The sequence below is a fragment of the Pelodiscus sinensis genome, chromosome 9 (assembly GCF_052426305.1).
Source record: "Pelodiscus sinensis isolate ZL-2025 chromosome 9, ASM5242630v1, whole genome shotgun sequence".
Taxonomy (NCBI): Eukaryota; Metazoa; Chordata; order Testudines; family Trionychidae; genus Pelodiscus; species Pelodiscus sinensis.
The window spans coordinates 28,008,856-28,027,662 of NC_143060.1; the positions used below are offsets into that span (position 1 = coordinate 28,008,856).

At 39.3% G+C, this 18,807-nt stretch overlaps 1 protein-coding gene across 1 annotated transcript in view; it reads right to left on the reverse strand.

The window, feature by feature from the left end:
- Nucleotides 1–303: 303 nt before the first annotated feature.
- The window catches only part of LOC102459916 (vitellogenin-1), a 50,019-nt gene continuing 31,515 nt past the window's right edge, over nt 304–18,807 (reverse strand). The window contains exons 22-35 of the mRNA XM_075936328.2: nt 18,092–18,267; nt 16,934–17,716; nt 16,797–16,844; nt 14,870–15,103; nt 12,825–13,031; nt 12,092–12,234; nt 11,856–11,994; nt 10,420–10,555; nt 9,345–9,531; nt 8,887–8,984; nt 8,028–8,122; nt 7,763–7,922; nt 6,472–6,633; nt 304–620 (exon numbers count right to left, since the gene is read on the reverse strand). Coding sequence (XP_075792443.2) covers nt 496–620; nt 6,472–6,633; nt 7,763–7,922; nt 8,028–8,122; nt 8,887–8,984; nt 9,345–9,531; nt 10,420–10,555; nt 11,856–11,994; nt 12,092–12,234; nt 12,825–13,031; nt 14,870–15,103; nt 16,797–16,844; nt 16,934–17,716; nt 18,092–18,267 — 2,693 coding nt within the window. The 3' untranslated portion in view covers nt 304–495. The remainder of the gene's footprint in view (nt 621–6,471; nt 6,634–7,762; nt 7,923–8,027; nt 8,123–8,886; nt 8,985–9,344; nt 9,532–10,419; nt 10,556–11,855; nt 11,995–12,091; nt 12,235–12,824; nt 13,032–14,869; nt 15,104–16,796; nt 16,845–16,933; nt 17,717–18,091; nt 18,268–18,807) is intronic.

Sequence of the window (18,807 nt, forward strand, 5' to 3'; positions counted from 1 at the left end):
GACTAATGCTCTTGCTGAGAGTGAAATACTTTTCTCCAGAATCATTTTGAAGCTCAGGCTTTTCCTTTTTACTACAAAACATAAATGAAAGCAATTGTGTCCCATGTTTTTAGTATGCTAAATAATGAAATCCTTTATACAATGGAACGTTAGAGGTAGTCATAATCATGTTTTCCTCTCATCACCCAGTGAATGTAATTTTAAGAGAGGACCAGTGTAATTATATTCCAGATAAAAGGAACCACAATATCATATGTGGCTTGATTGCTTTGTTGATAAGACAAGGAAGAAAGGAGACCTGAATAGTTATGCAATAAGCAACATATTTATTATGCGTCATGTATTGTACATAATGCATTTGACTTTGCACATAATGCATTAGGCTTACCTATTTTTAAAGCATATATTTTTAATATTTTACTGCAGCTATTGCTTTCCTTTGGTCCAGCTATTCATTCATTTGTGTGAGCATGTCTATAGCACATCGTTAAAGCATTAGCTTGATCTACAATCATCAGTGCAGGAACAGTCAACATCAGCATCCACAGATTCCACAATGTCCTCGATGGCGTGTTTCCTGTCACTGCTCTTGTGCCATTCAGACAGGCTCACAGCAGAATCTGTCAGAAGAGGGAAGCCACATTAACTAATATCAAGCAAATGAACATTTGAAAATATTTCTAGTCAATATTACTTTGATGGCTGCCAACTCTTTCACCAGAGAAAGAATATGTTCCCCATCTGCCTCTGCCATGGACATCCGACTGACCTACAGATTCAGAGCAGGAGTTTCATCCATGGTATAATTACTATCATACTTCCCTCCAACAAAATGAATTGCACTTCCTGATGCACAAAGATAGAAAGCATGAGCTTGTAGAAGTGCTGGATGTGGATGCCTTTAATAAGGGCACTCTATAGAAAAACACATCAGCTATCTCTTTTCATGTTGTCTCTGCGTACAGGGCTGGCCTTACCATGAGGCAAACTAAGGCGGCTGCCTCAGGTGCCAGACTGCGGGCGAGGAGGGGGGGAGGGGGAGAGGGGGGCGTGCCACTAGGACCCAGAGTATAGAAAATTGTGTCTGCTGCTGGTGCATATGTATTCTCTCTGCTCTAGATGCACAGAGGTGGTGAAGTGCTGTGCTGGAGGAGGGAGGACACAAGAGACATAACTGGCAGGCAGGAGAAAAGGTGAGAGGGAATAACAGAAAGCAGCACGGAGCTGCAGAGAGAGAGAGGAGGAGCCTCTTATGTACCTCTTTAGCACCCCCAGGAGCCTGGACTGATTAACACCAGCTTCTCAGGGAGCTTCCTGTTTCCTGCTGCTTCCCTGAACCCATTTGAGGAGAACAGGCAGTCAGCTGAAGTAGTAGGAGCCAGGTAGGTCCTTAAGACGCTGATACCTTCCCTTATTCAGGACCTGCTACCAGCCCATTTATTTGACCCCTTCAATTGAGTGTTGAAAGCCACTATAGCTGGCACAGAACAGCAGTCATGAGTGAAAGAAGAAAACGCCCCTCTGGGGCAGCATTCAGAAAAAGAAAGAAAGCAAAGGAAGCTTTTCTATCTAAGCAGGAAGGAGCTTTCCTGAGATACATAGACACAAATGTTCACGGTGAGCCTTCTGGCCCCAGTGAGGATTTGAGTGGTGAGGAGATGCCTGATCTTCCAGTTAATCAGAGTGCAGGTGACAAGGCAGCTACTGCAGCAGCCATATCTCCATCTCAAATGGATGTAACCATGCACATCCCTGAAGAAAAGTGTACATCAGAGGAGAGTGTGGTGGAAGCACAAGGAACAGCTGCTGCTGAGTTTAGTTTCTTAAGTTTAGATGATCCAGGACTGTGGACCCACTTGAGCAGTAGCCTGAGGGACTTTCTTGTACTGCATGGAACACAGCAAATGAAAAACTTCATGTTCCCCAAAGACAATGAAAATAGAAGTTTCCATCCAACACATTACTGGCACGAAATCCCCAATGGTGACAAAGCGGAGAGATCATGGCTTGTGTACTCAAAAACCCAGAATGATGCATACTGTTTTTGTTGCAAACTCTTTCAGTCTAATGTTCCAGCCATATTGGGTTCTATAGGAACAAAGGACTGGAAAAATCTGGCTAGAAATCTGGCATGCCATGAGAAGGCAGCAAGTTACCAGAGAGCATTCCATAGGTGGAAAGAACTTGAGATGAGACTAAGGTTAAAGGCCACTATAGATGATCAGCATCAAGAAAAGATTGCATCAGAGTCTCTTTACTGGCAAAATGTTCTGGAAAGGCTCATTGCCATTGTGAGAATGCTTGCTACCTAAAACCTAGCACTCTACGCTGAAGTTAAGAAAAACACATCTATGCTCCACAATGACATAGGAGAGGATGGTCGGCCTGGCAACCACCTCAATAGAGCATGAGCTGGCCCAGACTGTGGACCTTCAGCAAGAAGTTCAAATCTTTGCAACCAAGAAGGCACGGAAAGCACCACTTTGATTATTCAAACAGATAAAAATGCCAGTGTTTACTATGCAGACAAGAAAAGTTACATTTGCTGTTCGGGCATTTGAAAGTTAAGTGTTACTTAACATTTTTGAACAAGGCATTTTAAGTTGTTAGTTCTCTTTTATTGGGGTAGGTAGCAGAGCAGTACCATGAGAGGAGTAGAACAGGAAGAAGGCAAAATTGAGACATTTCAAAGTTTTGACCCAAGCAAGAGGACATGGGGGCATCATTTGAGCTCCCCCCCTCAGGTGCCAAAATGTAGTGGGCCGGCCATGTCTGTGTATGAGGCGTGGAGGGAGTGGGTGGGCATTTCATCTCTCTATTTGTCTATATTCATTCTGAGGGATAAGCCCTTTAGAGAATTTTCAGAGGTTCATAACCTTCTATTAAAGTTTTCCATATATTCTCAAAACCAACAGAGCAACATCAGATTCAGAATTAACCTTACCAGGTTGCTTTATCAATAGCAGCTAAATATGTCATAAACCCCTGCTCCTGAAATAATCTAAATGAAATAATAATATTCATCCTCCCAATAAACATTCTGAGCTGGTTGGAGGCCTAACATTATATATGGAAGAATATTAGAACCTCCATTTAGATTGATTGTCTAACTAGCATGTGCCAAGCTTTAATGATTTTATCTGTAGTTGTTTTGTCAGACATATGGGCAATATATTTACAACATGCTATATTATACCAAGAGAAAATCCAGAACTGTTTATATGAGTTTTGGCTGCATCAGTCATCTATACTAAATGAATGAAATGTTAATGAACTAATTTGGTGGAATTACACCTTTCTGATCAACTTGACACGTTAGTTTTATGCAATAAACTATAAAACATGTTATGTCAGCATGATGCTTGAGCAGTTTGTTATTAATGATTTAATATTTGAAAACTGGAAATGAGAAACCCTGAAGAGTCTGATCTTGACAGACATTTGCTTTTGTTTAGCTTTTTCCTCCTGCTACCTTTTGTAAATGTTTGCATACCAAGGGCCCAGTCCTGCATCTCTTAGCCATCTAAGTAACTCTTATTTGTGCAAATGGTCTCAGTGGTATCAGTGCCTATCTACCTGAGTAACTATGATGCAAGTGCATCAGGGTTTGTAGGATTGCCAGATAGGCACCCATGCCACAAGTATAAACCAATGCATGTTTTTAAAGCTTGGGGAGTGAGTGCAAGAAGAGGGACTGAAGGATTTGCCTGCAGAGTTCTAGAGCATGAGGAGGAATTTCCTCCCTCAGTTCTGTACAGCAGTAATTACTCTGATATTATGCTCACCCCATGTGTGGGGGCTTCCTCCCATTGCTATCAGTGATGTGGGCTCCTCTTTTAGGAGGAACAAAGTATCAGGGCTAATATCCCTGTGTACATCTGAGGGTACATCTAGACTGCTTTCCTCTTCTGAAAGAGGAAATGCAAATGAAGTGCAGATTAGCATATTCTCACACCTCATTTACATATAATCTTCTAACCCTTTTTGCGGAAGAGGATTTTTTTCCAAAAAACACAGTCTAGATGCAGCTTGTTCACGAAAAAAACCCTTTTTCGAAAGAACCTGTAAACCTCATTTTTTGAGGAATATGGATTATTTCAATAAAGGGTTTTTTTCGTGAACAAGCCACGTCCAGACAGCATTTTTTGGCGTAAAAACCTCTTCCACAAAAAGGGTTGGAAGAGGATATGCAAATGAAGTGTGAGAATATGCTAATCAGTGCTTCATTTGCATTTCCTCTTTCAGAAGAGGAAAGCAGTCTAGATGTACCCTGAGAGAAGAATTTTGTGCTCATATACTAGTGTTCATTTTATGAATCTGGGAGAAAGGATTGTGTTTCTAGCTCTGCTTCTGTTGCTACTTATCTAGTCCGCCTACCAAAACAGAAAAGTACATCTCTTAAAGAGTTCCATTGTAATGCTGTTGATTCCCAGCCTGAGGAGAAGCATTTCTGTTACTGAAGAACACCAGTGCCATCCCCTGCCTTCTTCCTCCTCAGGAAAATAAACAACAGCAAACCCTTGACAAAAGAGGGCTCCTGTGTCTCAGGTTCAGTAGATGAACAAGAGAAGCCTGCAGTTGCTGTACAAACCATAGTAACTGTGTTGACTGATTTGTCTGATTTTCTTCTTTTATTTTGTGTGAGAATGAGACAAGATTGTTATAGTCTAGTAACTGAAATCAGTGTGTGGCTTACAATGATGACACTTCACAGATATGGAACATGGACACACACACACATGAAAATCTGCCAGACATGGACATGACAAGATTTTAGAGCTAGTATGGTGCTGAGGGTGCCTTTTCTTTGTTTAAAAGAATTCACCTAGCCACATAACATAGTGCTGTCAGTATTAATAATCTGTGTTATTCTTCTTTCTTGGTTATCTAGTTGCCAACAGAAGTGATATACCTAATATTTCCGTGAACTGCTTTGGCACACTGAGAATTCTAATAATATGAGCAAAGCATGATGATCTTCTGGAACATGTTTTCATCACTCAGGGTACGTCTACACGGCAACATTATTTCAAAATAACTAGTGCTATTTCGAAATAACTTAGTCCGCATCTATACAGCAGGCAGTTATTTTGAAATAATGTCAAAATAATGTCAAGCTGGAGGACTTCTTACTCTGACTCCTGTAACTTTCAAGCTGTGTCTACACTGCACCCCTTTTCTGGAAAAGGGATGCAGATTAGACAAGTTGGAATTGCAAATGAAGCGGGGGATTTAAATATCCCCCGCTTCATTTGTATAAACATGGCTGCCGCTTTTTTCCGGCTCGGGGCTTTGCTGGAGAAAAGCGCCAGTCTAGACGGGATCTTTCGGAAAATAAAGCCTTTTCCAAAAGACCCCTTATTCCTGATTTTAAGAGGAATAAGGGATCTTTCGGAAAAGGCTTTATTTTCCAAAAGATCCCGTCTAGACTGGCGCTTTTCTCAGGCAAAGCCCCGAGCTGGAAAAAAGCGGCAGCCATGTTTATACAAATGAAGCGGGGGATATTTAAATCCCCCGCTTCATTTGCAATTCCGACTTGTCTAATCTGCATCCCTTTTCCGGAAAAGGGGTGAAGTGTAGACACAGCCTCTCAGATAACATTAGGTTCTTCTTCTGGGGTAAATTGAGTTCTATGGAGCTATGCCAGTTTGCACCAGTTGTGGAGCTGACCCAGAAAGTTGATATGCAAAACAGAAGTGTAGTAGCAAGTACCAAAGCAGAGTTAACTTCTATGGTACATGAGGGTTGTGCGATCAGTTCCAGTACATTTAAGGATTTGGAAGTAATGCACCAGAAAATAAACTCTGAGCCATGAGGCCTGATTCTCCTCTCACTCACACTTGTGCAAATTCAGAGTATCTACTTTGCAGTCAATAGGTTGTACTTGTATCAAGCTGATATAAGTGAAAACAGAATCAGGTCCAGTCTTTTAAAAAATCAAATGTGTATGAGAGGTAAATGCCTTCAAAAGCTGTTTTCTGAATAATCTCAAGAACACTTTAACAATATGATTTTTGCTAAGGCATTGCACTAGGGCAGAGCATAACAACCTAATCACACTGCAGTCATGTCATACTACGTGACTGACTTTCAGTTGCTGTGCTCACCTTGGTCTACATGAAACAGCAGATTGGAATGGGACAGAAAGGACTTTTTGTTGCTTATCACAAGTCAATTAAACATCATGAATACACAATACATTTTTATTGGCACTGCTGCTCCTTTTACCACCCCTAAGATTTTTTTCAGGCAAATACCACATGCCAAATAATCCGCACTGGCACTCAGTTGCCCATTATTATAATTGCTTATGTCAAATGGGCATATATGAATGGGTTTAGGAAGTAACAGCTCTGAAAGCCATGTGGGCTAGTAGCAGTCTCTGTGGTGATATGCTATGTCTTGGCTAACTGATCTGACAGAGCTCTTCTGATATGTGACAAAAAGTAAAACAAAGCAAAAAAATCATACCTCTTGGGAAACAGCGGAAGCCAACCTTAACGGAGGTTTTTTCAGTTGAAGTACAGCCTTTCATACACTGCAATACTGGATCAACAGAGTAACATGTAGTTTCCTTTCCATCAATAACAGGATTTCTCTTCAGCTTCACATAGCTGCGTTGTAGTTTACACCCTAAGAGGCAAAAGAAAAGGTAGTTAACCTCAAGGAATATGAAGCTCTAATTTTTCCTTACAATAAGAAGAGTCCATATTTTCTCCTCAGCTTTTAAGTACAACTCCCCAGTGACCCATTTTCACAGCAGTAAGGGTGGCAAGATCAGGACCATAGTTAGTGGGGAAAATTGATTTTTGAAAGAGGAGTTGTGTTTAAAAACTGATGGCACAATATGGCACAAATGAAATTCTTTAGTTCACTTTTTGAGAAATAGCATCTCTTCTGTCTGAAATCTTTTAAGAATAGATACTGTAAGTACAATGACTACTGAATTGCATTAGGAAAAATGTCAGTTGTTTGCGAGTGGATAAGTAATGGCAGTGGTTGCATAATGATATCAAGGCCAATTTTTGTATTGGATAATTTTTAAAATTCTGCAATCATCAACAATAAAAGGATTATTAACATTCACAGGATCCCATGTGCCATCTTGTTTCCCGAACATGTTTATGGGTATGATCCAGCTACCGCTGAAATCAAGGGAAAAAGCCCATCTGACTCTACTAGGACTCCTTATAGAACCAAAGTCAATGAAAAATACTGCATTGTAGGGAGCAGGTCAGCATAATAGGAAATACATTATGAATATTTCCCAGCCAACATCCCCTGCTCACTCCCTATTCAGATCCTCTGATTGTGTAAAATGGAATTGAAGCCAATGTTCTAACAATCTCTGTTCTGTTAAACATACATAGCTTATTTGATTAAATTAAATCTACATATAATGAGCTGATTGAGTGCCCGCTCCTGCTCTTAAGCAAATCAGTGGTGAAACTCCCACTCAACTCAGCAGGTTGCAAGACTAGGTCTGATTTTACCAGTCATGGAGTGAGGAACCACTTATTATGAGTAAATGTGGCAGAATCAAGCCTTTAACAGTAAATTGCATGTGAGAAACAGGTCTTCACTGAAATACGAATGTGATCCAGATTCATTGGGATAGTTTTAAATAATGATTAGCTATATAAAAAGAAAAGGAATGAAAACATTTTATTTACACATAAATGTTTCTTTTTGTATTATTAGGGGAAAAATAAAATAAAAATAACATTTTCTCTATGTAGAAATTGTTTTCATATCTACTGACCTCCAGAGCAAGTTTCTTCTACCAACACCCATGAATGGACAAAAGCTGAGCAGCTGTGTGCCAGCCTATGATTGGGCATGAGCAGTTCATTTTCCTTTTGTCCATCATTATTTCCACAAACACCACAGGTTCTTCCTCTCATCCATGAAACAACAGTAACCTGTAGAGGTAAGAGAACTTTGCTGTCATTGCTACTATGTTGGCCTATTACAATGTCAAAGTGTAAAAGAGAAGAACACTAGTAATATAACAGATTCAGAAGTACCTTAAGTGTTGAGCCATCAAAAGTCACATTCTCCAGACCATGTTCTGGAGCTTCTAAGACAACTGTTGTTTCATTTCTATATATTTTAATGTGTTCTGTAAAAAAGATATGACTATTTACAGGTGGTTCCTCTAATTTTGAAATAGGAAAGAAAATACCTAATCCCAGGGCTTAATGCATGTAATGATCCATTTACAAAAACTATTTACTATTTACATCTGAATACATTGTTTGTGGACAGATGAGGGCAGAAATTAGAACTTGTTCTTTTTCTTTGCAAAATACTTCTTGTGATCTATATAGCTGTCATTGATTTTCTGTCCAGTAAAAAGTGCTAGCCTGATTTATACCAGCTGAAGATCTGGTCTTAAATATCTGGCATCTATGATAGTCATTGTCATAGCATTGCACCTACATCTAAGCAAGCATCAACATATTGAAGCAGTTTTGAATGCAGAATGCTTCACATTTCAATGAGCAAATTAATTCCTATGCATGACTGTGGCAAGCATACAATACATATCAGTACCATAATGGCCCTGATTCACTTATATTAGTGAAAATTAAAGAGTATACCAGTGGAAGTCACGTATGTCAAACCAAAATAAGTCACAGAATTATGAAGCTCACAATTTTTCTTAGTGTTGATATACAGTTATTTTTTTTACATCTAGCAGTCCTCATTACACTAGTAAAATATTTTGGTAATATTTGGATAATACTTAGTCCTGCCAGGAGTTCAGGGGCTAGACTAGATGATCTTTCGAGGACACTTTCAATTCTAAAATTCTATGATTCTATGTTCCTGTAAATGTTTAATTTCTAAATAATTCCTAGAAAGATGAAAGACACACTGTACCTTTTTTATTTTGATACAGATTGCTGTGTTTTAACACTGGTTCTTCATTGCATGTCACGAGGATAGAGGAAGATGGAGAAAGATGGAATCTGACCCGTCTTGAAAAAAGAAAACAAATATGTTGAACTGTGGGAACATTGATGTAAATGACCAACATAGAAACAGCCACAACTTCAGCATCCAGATTTTGAATGTGCCCCCTGAAGTTCATCACTAGTTGAGTTTAGGGCTCTGGTTCAATACTTCCCTAGGAATGAGAAGCCCAACAAATAACCGTGTGGGAAATAAGGTGACGTAAGTATTACCTCAGAAACTGAAGAGGGAAGCTGGAGGGCAGAAGAGGATTACTAGATTTATAATTTTAAAAATACCCATCTTTTTTTGCAATGCAACAAACTTGAAACTAACTTCCTAAAATTCTATATGGAGACTTAAGCCTTAAGAACAATTGCACTTACGATGAGGTAATGTTAATGTACACATCTCTTGAGGAAGAGCGGGGACTGTGTTTTCTTGTTGTGACAATGAATTTAGGGTGAGCTGTACAGTCTTGAGCCACTATGAGGTTGCAATCTTTATTGAATGAACATCTGTACTTCACTTTATCAAATGTTTTGAAGTTTTCTTCTTTCACTTCACATGTGGCTGAAAAACAACAATAGAAATAAATGACAGATGCAACTTTACTATGGAGATTTTGAAAGCTGCCCAAGAGGTCTGAATAGCCAATTCCCATTAAAGTCAATAGAAATTGAACATCCAAATCTGCTTGGTAGCTTTTAAAATCTCATCTTAAGTATACATACTTAAAGAAAGACTTTTAATACTGTAGTCATCTGAAGAAAGCTCATGATATCATCAACATGTTTTGTTAGTCTTTAAGGTGCTGCTAGACTATTCATTGTGTTTTAAGTTTTTCATACTTAAAAGAAAGACATGGCAGCAACATAAAATACTGCTAGGCATGCATTGCTCTTTTTGATAAGCAGCTAAAAACAAATCATCTCATGATAGTCTCATTTTAAAGACTCTATTACTACCAAATTCCTGGGAGACAAAAAGCTGAACTCATGACCAAAAATTTGCCTCTGTTTGTAATAAGTATTCATTAGAAACAGACAGACCCAGTTCTATTCAAAACCATGAAATCCCACTTCTGAGGAAAATAAATAGGGTTGGTAAACTGGTGTCCCTGTCCTATATCCACCATGTCATCCCTTTTGTGATGGGGATAACAGATTCATGGAAGGGACAGAGGACAGCACTTACAGTGCTTCTAGCCTCTTGGGATCTCTGTAGAAAACCCATGAAATCCTCACCATGTATACAAATCTGAGCCACATGTGCCCACCTTCCTACAACTGCTGAGAAGGCATCGCCTATGGGTGGGGTAACAGTCAGGGTTGCCAAGTTTCCCCAGAAGACCATGCTCAAAGCTTACAGGAGACAGAGTCACTAGAGGGGCCAAGTGTTTACTGCAAATAACCATTTCTTATCTATCAGGGTCTAGACCAATACTGAAGTAAAATTTACATTGATCTTCTCTAAATATCAGTGACATTATTTCTGGAAGGAAATTCCAAGCAGATACTTCTTGAGTCTGAGGAGCTGGAGCTGGGCTCACAGGCAAAGTCAATGGAACTGGGAGACCCTCATAATAAAAGGTTGCCTGAAAAAAAACAATGAAAATTCTTTAGGATATGTTTGGTCAATCATACAGGCAAAAAGACACCTCCCCACCCCCGTGTTAAACAATTCCCTAAAAATGTATTTCAGTAACAGGAGTCATTACAGTTCTCTCAGGATACTGTAGGCACTCAAACCTAGCATGTGTATTTTTATGAGACTGTTATTTTTGATAATCACTTGGACATTTTCTTGAGAGATGATCTTTAAATGCTCATTTAAATACTAGGGAATTAAGATGCACAGTTGATGTTTATGGCATTTACTGAGTATCTGAAAATGAAAAACCAAACTAAATAAACCACCACACTAATTAGGTCCCTGTCTCTTATCCTGTCCCATTGCAACTAGGCAAAGCAGGCTAAAAAGACATATTAGCTGACAGTTTTACAGAATGAAAGTTGGCTTGATGTTATTTTGGTTGAGCTCATATACTAGAGTGAAAGACACATTAAATATACCTAGCTAAACAGATGCGTCATTATCACATATGAAAGACCCCTGGAAAATTAAAGTAGAAGGGTAGGTTAAGGACACACTTCCCTTATGAAAATCCAAACTGCTGTAAATTTAAACCAGACCTATTTGGGGATATTTTTCATAAACATGCACGTGGATGAAGTGGACAAAGACCAATTCATCAGGAGGAGTCTGCAGTCTACAAAACTGTGCAGGCTGTGAAAACATAGCCCTTCTTGTTTGTTCAGAGGTGTGCTTCATTTGGGAGTTCCAAGGCATGATCCTGCAAATCTGTGTGCAAGAAGCACTGGGCTGTGGGACTTGAACACCAAGCAGCATACAAGATGCAAATAAGGTTAAGCACTAGCCATAATATTCCTCAATGCAGCCTTTGTAAGTCATGGGCCCCTTACTCCTGAGACCCCGGGATAAAAATCAAGCAAAATATGTGGGCAGGATGGGCATTTATGTGAGAATATCAACTTCAAAGCCATACAATTGAAGTATTTGGCTAAAAGGTTCCCCTGTGGACATCATTCTGTGGGCTGGATTGAATTGGTGGCTGTTCAGTTGAAAGCACTGGGTTCTCAAGAACTTCTGATCATGCTGATCACTTTTTTATGTTGTGCTTTATGTCACACTGCATCCATGCTGTGTAAGCCCTGGGTATTCAGGTTTTGCAATAACTCATGTAGGAAGTAAGGTTCTCAGAATCAGCCTAGATGTATTACCCAAAGCCAAACCATACAAGTAGAAAGTATATTTGGAAAACCAACCAACCAACCAACCAACCAACCAACCAACCAACCAAAAGGTCCACGTACCCAGGGAGCCTTTACGACTGTAGTAATTGTCCGTGGTGAAGTTGCAACTGCTCTTAATATAAGCTCCTGAGAAGGATTTTTCTGATACACTTCTGAGAAGCCCATCATCAATGCTATTCCAGGGACATATTCTACAGCTCTAGAGATAAACAATATATGACATGCTCAGGACCTTCATAACATCAACCAGTGTAACAAGAGCAACACATCAAATGACAAGGTATTAGACTGCATACGTTATAGTTGTCCTCTTTATCCAGGATGGAAGTTTTGCCCAAGCGAGCTTCACCTGTACGGCTGGACTCTTTGAAATTTGGCCTGTGGAAGCTCTTGCTTCAATTCTATAGTCCCGGCATTCCTTGCCCCACCTGAGCCTGGCCTTTGGGAGGAAAAGAGACATCAGAATTTTGCAAATAAAAATAACAATAAAAATCTGTCATCATGTAAAAATAAATGACTTTTTAATGAAAATTCAGTGCCATCTTCAATGCTTCTAAATATGCCTAAATATACTTCAGGAAAAGGTGCTCTGAGCAGCATAGTCAAATGCAAAATGGAACATCTTGTCTATCCAGTAGCCTAAGATTGACATGGGTACAGCTATGCTTCATACAACTTGAAGAGACAACCATCTGAAATTCACGTACAAAGGAAGGGAATGGGCCAGATCCTCAACTTGTGTAAATTGGCATTTGAGCTAGTCAAACATTTTCACATTTTCCAAATTTAGCTACAAATGTTTTTCAAATATTTTTTTTTAAAGTCACAAATTTTCTGTTTTTCTGATGGCTTATAAAAAGTGGTTGAATTTTTTCAAAAGTTCAAAATGTTGATGAAAACTGTTTGTGAAAAATTGCAGCAAAATTTGTTGTCTTTGTGTGACCATCTCTAATGAGCATAATCATCTAGTTATTTGATATCCCTGGACCTGTTAAAGGTCTCACTTGATGGAGCTAGTTGTTTCTTTACCTGTGCTTTGAAAGGCAGTATTACAGAATCAGCACACGCTTTCCAGTTAGTTTCAGCAAGCTGAACTATCACCAGTTGCACATCGACTTTGGCAGCAGCAGAGTTAATATATGCTGTGGCTTGGTAACCTTGATTTTTGTTGTCATTTCTGACTGCCCGAGCTACAATGGTGAGCCCAGGTGGAAGTACATCTCCCAGGAAATTGGTCTGAAAAACAAAACAAAAATGGCAATGCTTAAATGCACATATATATATTCAGTGGTAAACATCAGATTCCTTTTCATAGACTCATAGAGCTGGAAGAGATCTCAGGAGGTTATCAAGTCCAGTCCCCTGCCCAAGGCAGGACCAATCCCAACTAAATCAACCCAGCCAGGGCTTTGTCAAGCCGAGACCTAAAACCCTTTAGGGATAGAGATTCCACCACCTCCCTAGGTAACCTATTCCAGTGCTTTGCCACCTTCCTGGTAAAATAGCTTTTCCTAATATCCAACCTAGACCTCTCCACAGTAACTTGAGACCATTGCTCCTTGTTCTGCCATCCATCACTACTGTGAACAGCCTTTCTCCATCCTCTTTGGAACCTCCCTTCAGGAAGTTGAAGGCTGCTCCTCCCTTCTCTTCTGCAGACTAAACAAACCCAAATCCTTCAGTCTCTCCTCATAGGTCATGTGCTCCAGCCCCCTAATCATTTTGGTCGCTCTCCGCTGGACCCTCTCCAATGCATCTAAATCCTTTCTATATCAGGGGGCCCATAACTGGACACAATATTCTAGATGTAGCTTCACCAGAGACGAATAAAGGGGAATAATCACTTCTCTGGATCTGCTGGCAATGCTCCTTCTAATGCACTTCAATATGCCATTAGCCTTTTTAGCTACAAGGGCACACTGTTGACTTGTTGAGCCACACCGATAGCACCCTCACTCTTTAGCAGTATAGGACCTGGGCTGATTGACAATGAATATAATTCCAGACTCTTCTTATTATTTCACTGTAAGCTTTGGTGGGCTATTCTCTTGTTTTGTTTCAGCTCATTAAAGAATTTTTAAAATGCACAGCCGTTTTGACACAAGATCCACAACTCACTTAAGCCTTGTCAAAGAATTTAAGATTTTGTGTATTATTTTTAATATTTCTAGAAATATTAATGGATTTCTAGAACACTCATTGGATATTACCATAGCAATATATTCATTCAGAAGCAATTCTTATGAGCCATAATGAGAGTTGTGGGCTTCTTATTAATTACAGAATTCATACAATATTATGAATCCTTTGGATATTTCTCTGTGTTGTTGGGCTAGGTTGGTGTATTATTATTAAGATACATTTACTTGGAATGGATTCAGAATGCTACAAATGCACTGAAATTAAGGATCATGAACAGTCACTGTGCTAACTAGTGCTTAAGTGTATATCTCCCTATAAGTAATGCATCTGTTTTACTGAGCAGATGGCCAGATTTTCTCTCTGTTACACTAGACTTATACTGATTACTTCAGCCTCTGCTCTGGAGACTAAGCATCACAATACTAGGATTTAACATTTAAATATACACATTTTTTCATAGTTCTCAATGAATATATACATTATATAGGACATATGCCTAGGTTGTGTTTGTCAGTAGACCTGGTGGAAAATTTTACGTCAAAAGAGTTTTTGATGGAAAATATTTTATCAGTGAAATAGAAATTTTCATTAAACATTCGCATTTTTGTGTTTTCATTAAAACATTAAAAATCTTTCCATTTCTAGTCACCTAAAATAAAACAGTTCTTTGAAACTGAAAGTTTTTAATTGCTGAAAACTCCTCCACTCTTGAAAAAAGAAAAGTTAAGGCTAAAAAAAGGAACTTTATAAACCTCTGTAAAAAATTTTCACAGGAAAGAAATAATTTCTGGTTTTCAGCTTGTAAAAAAAAAAGATCGCTCTGGAGGGTGATGGTGAGTGATCACTCACAGTGGTTAATGGCTAAAGGCACAGGCTAGGCTAACAATGCCACTTTTGCAGCCTTTAATTCCTAGACAAAGACAAAATTTCACCTCATGTGCAAAGCTAGAATCGCTGCTGCTGCTGCTGCTGCTGCTGCTGCTACTGCTGCTGCTACTGCTGCTGCTGCTACTGCTGTTCCTGCTGCTACTTTCTTGGCTGCTGCTGCTGCTACTCTTTCGGCGGCTGCTGCTGCTGCTGCTTCTTGACTGAGGGGAAGATGATGATGGTGATGACGATGATGACGATGATGATGATGAGCTGCTTGATGATGATGGACTTCGACTCTGAGAAGAGAAATAGGTAAAAAACTGCAGAATAGGTATCTGGCTAAATCCAGTTCTTATCACGAAAACACTCTCTCCTAAATGGAAGCAACTTGTTTCAATAATCAGGTACTATGTCCCCCAGAGTCACCTACGCATTGTAATATATCATTATAAAACTAGCTCTGGGTAAAATATATTTTTAAAAGGGCAAGGGTTTTTTTTCATTACAAATCAATTTTCTTGTTTTGTGACCTGTCCTCACAGCAAGAACTTTACAGGAAGAACCCATAAAGCTACTACATGATCCTCTCCTTTTACTAACTCCTCAAAACTCACCTCTGCTGTGATGCACACAGAATCTGCCTTCTGATAAGGTTTAGGCAGGTTGCAAGCTCTTATTACTGCTATTGATTGTCTAAGAATTCTGCTCATAGCTAGTCTCTGCTAAAATATCTTATTATTTTGTTACTTTCCCCTCTCTCCCCCACTTTGTGTCTGTTTGTAATTTACTATATAATTCTATACCACTTCACTCAACATAGCCTTGATCTTGTTGAGGCTTCTGTGTATGACAGAAGTATGCAGGTATACTACTACTACTACTAAATAATTAATATGATTACCATTTCACTGTGGATGCTCTAGATAACACCATAGTATTCTTCTCACATTCTGACACTGGATATCAAATTATTTGGAGTCCGCATGAAATGAACATAAATGTCAATTTTCTCCTCCCATTTTCCCAGTAACTCATGTTAAAGTGGAACAATCAATAAAAGAATCATTTTCCTTGCTTTAATCCCATCAATTTAAGTCTGTTCTACAAGTTCTCTCCCTCCAAAGTGCTGTGTTGAATGCCATATCCCCTATCACATCCCAAGCAAATGTCATCCTTTATGACATCCCACACCTTCTGCTTGTGTCAGCCTCTCCGTCTCTTTCCTTCAATCTTGATCTGTTGGACTCTTTTACTGGTACAATTGTCAAGACTGTCCTTTACATGATCAAATCAACTGAACTTACACTCCCTCATTTTTTTCATTTGCAAGTGTTGCTTTGAGAATGTCTCAAACATACACAGTCCTCGTGTGGTCTTTCTTACTTGCGCCACTCATCCATCTCAACATTCATATTTTTCTGTGGAGCATATCATTTGCTCATATTTCTTTTTTGATGCTCAGTTGTCAGTGCCACATCTTTCCTCTGCTTATTCTGAGTCCACCTCTCTCCTACACACCTCTCTATTTATAAAGATCCTATACTAGGCTATCTTCTCACTGTGTAGAATGACATCATCTGCAAACAACATGTACCAAAGTGTCTCCATCTTTTGCATGGATATCCAGGATGAGGATAAACAAGAAAAGGCACAACGATGACCCCTAGTGTACCTTTATCACCACTAGGGAGTTCTGATAGCTGACATTGCCCTTGCATACATGGCTTGAAGAAGCTTCATACTAAGGTCTGTATCATTTTTCCCCCCACATGCCTTCAGATGACTTTCCTGGGAACTTGGGCAAAGATCAATGGACTCTATATGAATAATTTTTCTTTTCTCTCTGCATTTTTATCACAAGCTTCCTCAGTGCAAAACCAGCGTCTATTGTCAATCTCTCTGGCACAGAGCCATATGGTTTTGTGCTAATATCTGCTTCACTTCTTAGTTTAATGATAATTAAATTAAACACTTTACTGTTGGACCTACCGAATGAGACTTGAAGCTGAGTCGGTACATTTCTGGAAGTTGCTTTTCCTGAAAAATTCCAAACAAATGATTGTCTTCAGTAATTTAACAAGAATAATATCACATTCAACTATGTATGACACATTAAAAACAGTTACCCAGTCTACAGATGAATCATAACTGCTGCGACTGGTGTCCTGAGACTTATCATGTTTCCTCTCATCTTTTTGACCAGGTTTGCTGAAAGGATATGACTCCTTGGAACGCCTCTTGGCATCATAGCGAGCTTTAGCAGCATTTTTGCTGCTGCTGCTGCTGCTGCTGCTACTGCTGCTGCTGCTGCTGCTGCTACTGCTGGGTCTATTGGTGGTGGTTTCACTGCTGCTGCTGCTGCTGCTGCTGCTGCTGCTGCTGCTGCTACTAGACCTGCTTGGCTGTTTGCGTGCAGCCTTGGAATGCTTCTTCTCATGAAAACCTCTCTCTTCAGGAGCACTAGTAGCGTGTACAGGAAGTGGTTTCTTAGAATGTGACTTAGCTGGATGTTTTCCTGCAACAACTTTGCTGCTTCTGCTGCCGCTGCTGCTGCTGCTGCTGCTGCTACTGCCGCTGCTGCTACTGCTGCTGCTGCTACTGCTGCTTTTTCCAAATGGAGATAACTTCTTTGCTTTGGTTTTCGAAGGCCCTTTGCTGTGTGGCACTTTCTGATCATGTCCTTTATGCCCTTTTTGCTGTTTCTTATCTGATGGGGCCAATGAATCGACAAATGAAGCTGCATCTTTCTTCTTGAGTCTTATCTGGTTACCTGCCTTTGTGGTTCTATGCCGAGAATCGCTGCTAGACTCGCTGCTGGATGAACTGGAGCTACTGTTGCTACTTCTGCTGCTACTGCTGCTGCTAGAGCTGGATAATGCTTTTTTGATGCTGATGTTGAATGATTCTCCCTAGTAGAAGATGCGAGCAGAGAGACAATTATTATTTTGTTCCACTGAGGAAGTTTTTACATAAAATGTTTTATTGAGAGAAAGAAGTATTTCTGCTGTCTTCCAGAAAGCCAGATCTAGTTCCCAAATAGAGTCTTCATCTCTGTTTATAACTTATTTTAGTGATGATCACATGGGGATGTGCTCTTAACCAATACATTTAGATGAGTATGTGTAGTAGTTATAATGCATGGAATTACGCATGAATTTAATATTATTTCCTAATTATCCAAAGTAACAATTGCCTTGTTATTGTCATTTTATTTACTATGAAGATTGTACCATGTAGGTATATATTGTTTCCCACAAGTCTAGAAGTATACATTATAAACTTACCTGGATCTGGATTGTGGGATCATCAAGGATTTTCTTCAGTTTTTTAATTGCCTTTTTTCCAGAAGTTAGTTCTGTTTCTGTGTCTTCAAATGTCACTAAGCGCACCATTTTTGCAGCAGCTTGATCACCTGCTTGAATTGTCACTTGTATTTTCTCAATTGGCGAGTCTGTATGGACTGACATTACATGGCAATTAATGTCACTGTTACTGTTTATTGTAATTAATAGCAGTAGAAGATAACAATAGCCCAGAACGTGCTAATTTCTGCTTTTATATTATATGTGGGAGATAAAGAAATATTTTTGCAGTTATTTTTGCATTTGATGAAAATGGCTATTTCTGGTATTTAGTAACTTTGATAGTGTGTCATGAAAATTGAACTTACATACATTTTCAACAGCACTGAGCATAATGCTGGATTCATTTCAAGTGAATAAAAAATGGCATAATCCAGTCAGCAGACCCAGGTCTCTGGAATATATTTATTGACCAGAGTTTATTAGTGGTGCCTTATTTGGCAACAGCTCTGATCAGGGATTTGTTATCATATCAGCCTTGAGAAATTAACATACATTTCTGTGTTTATATATTCATTGATTAGATATTGCATTTGCCTCTAGGCTCTTAAAGGATGATCCAGAATTTAGGCTGCTAGCCTGGGACTTGAGAAACCTTTGTTTAATATCGTTTTCTGCCAAAGATTTCCCGTATGATC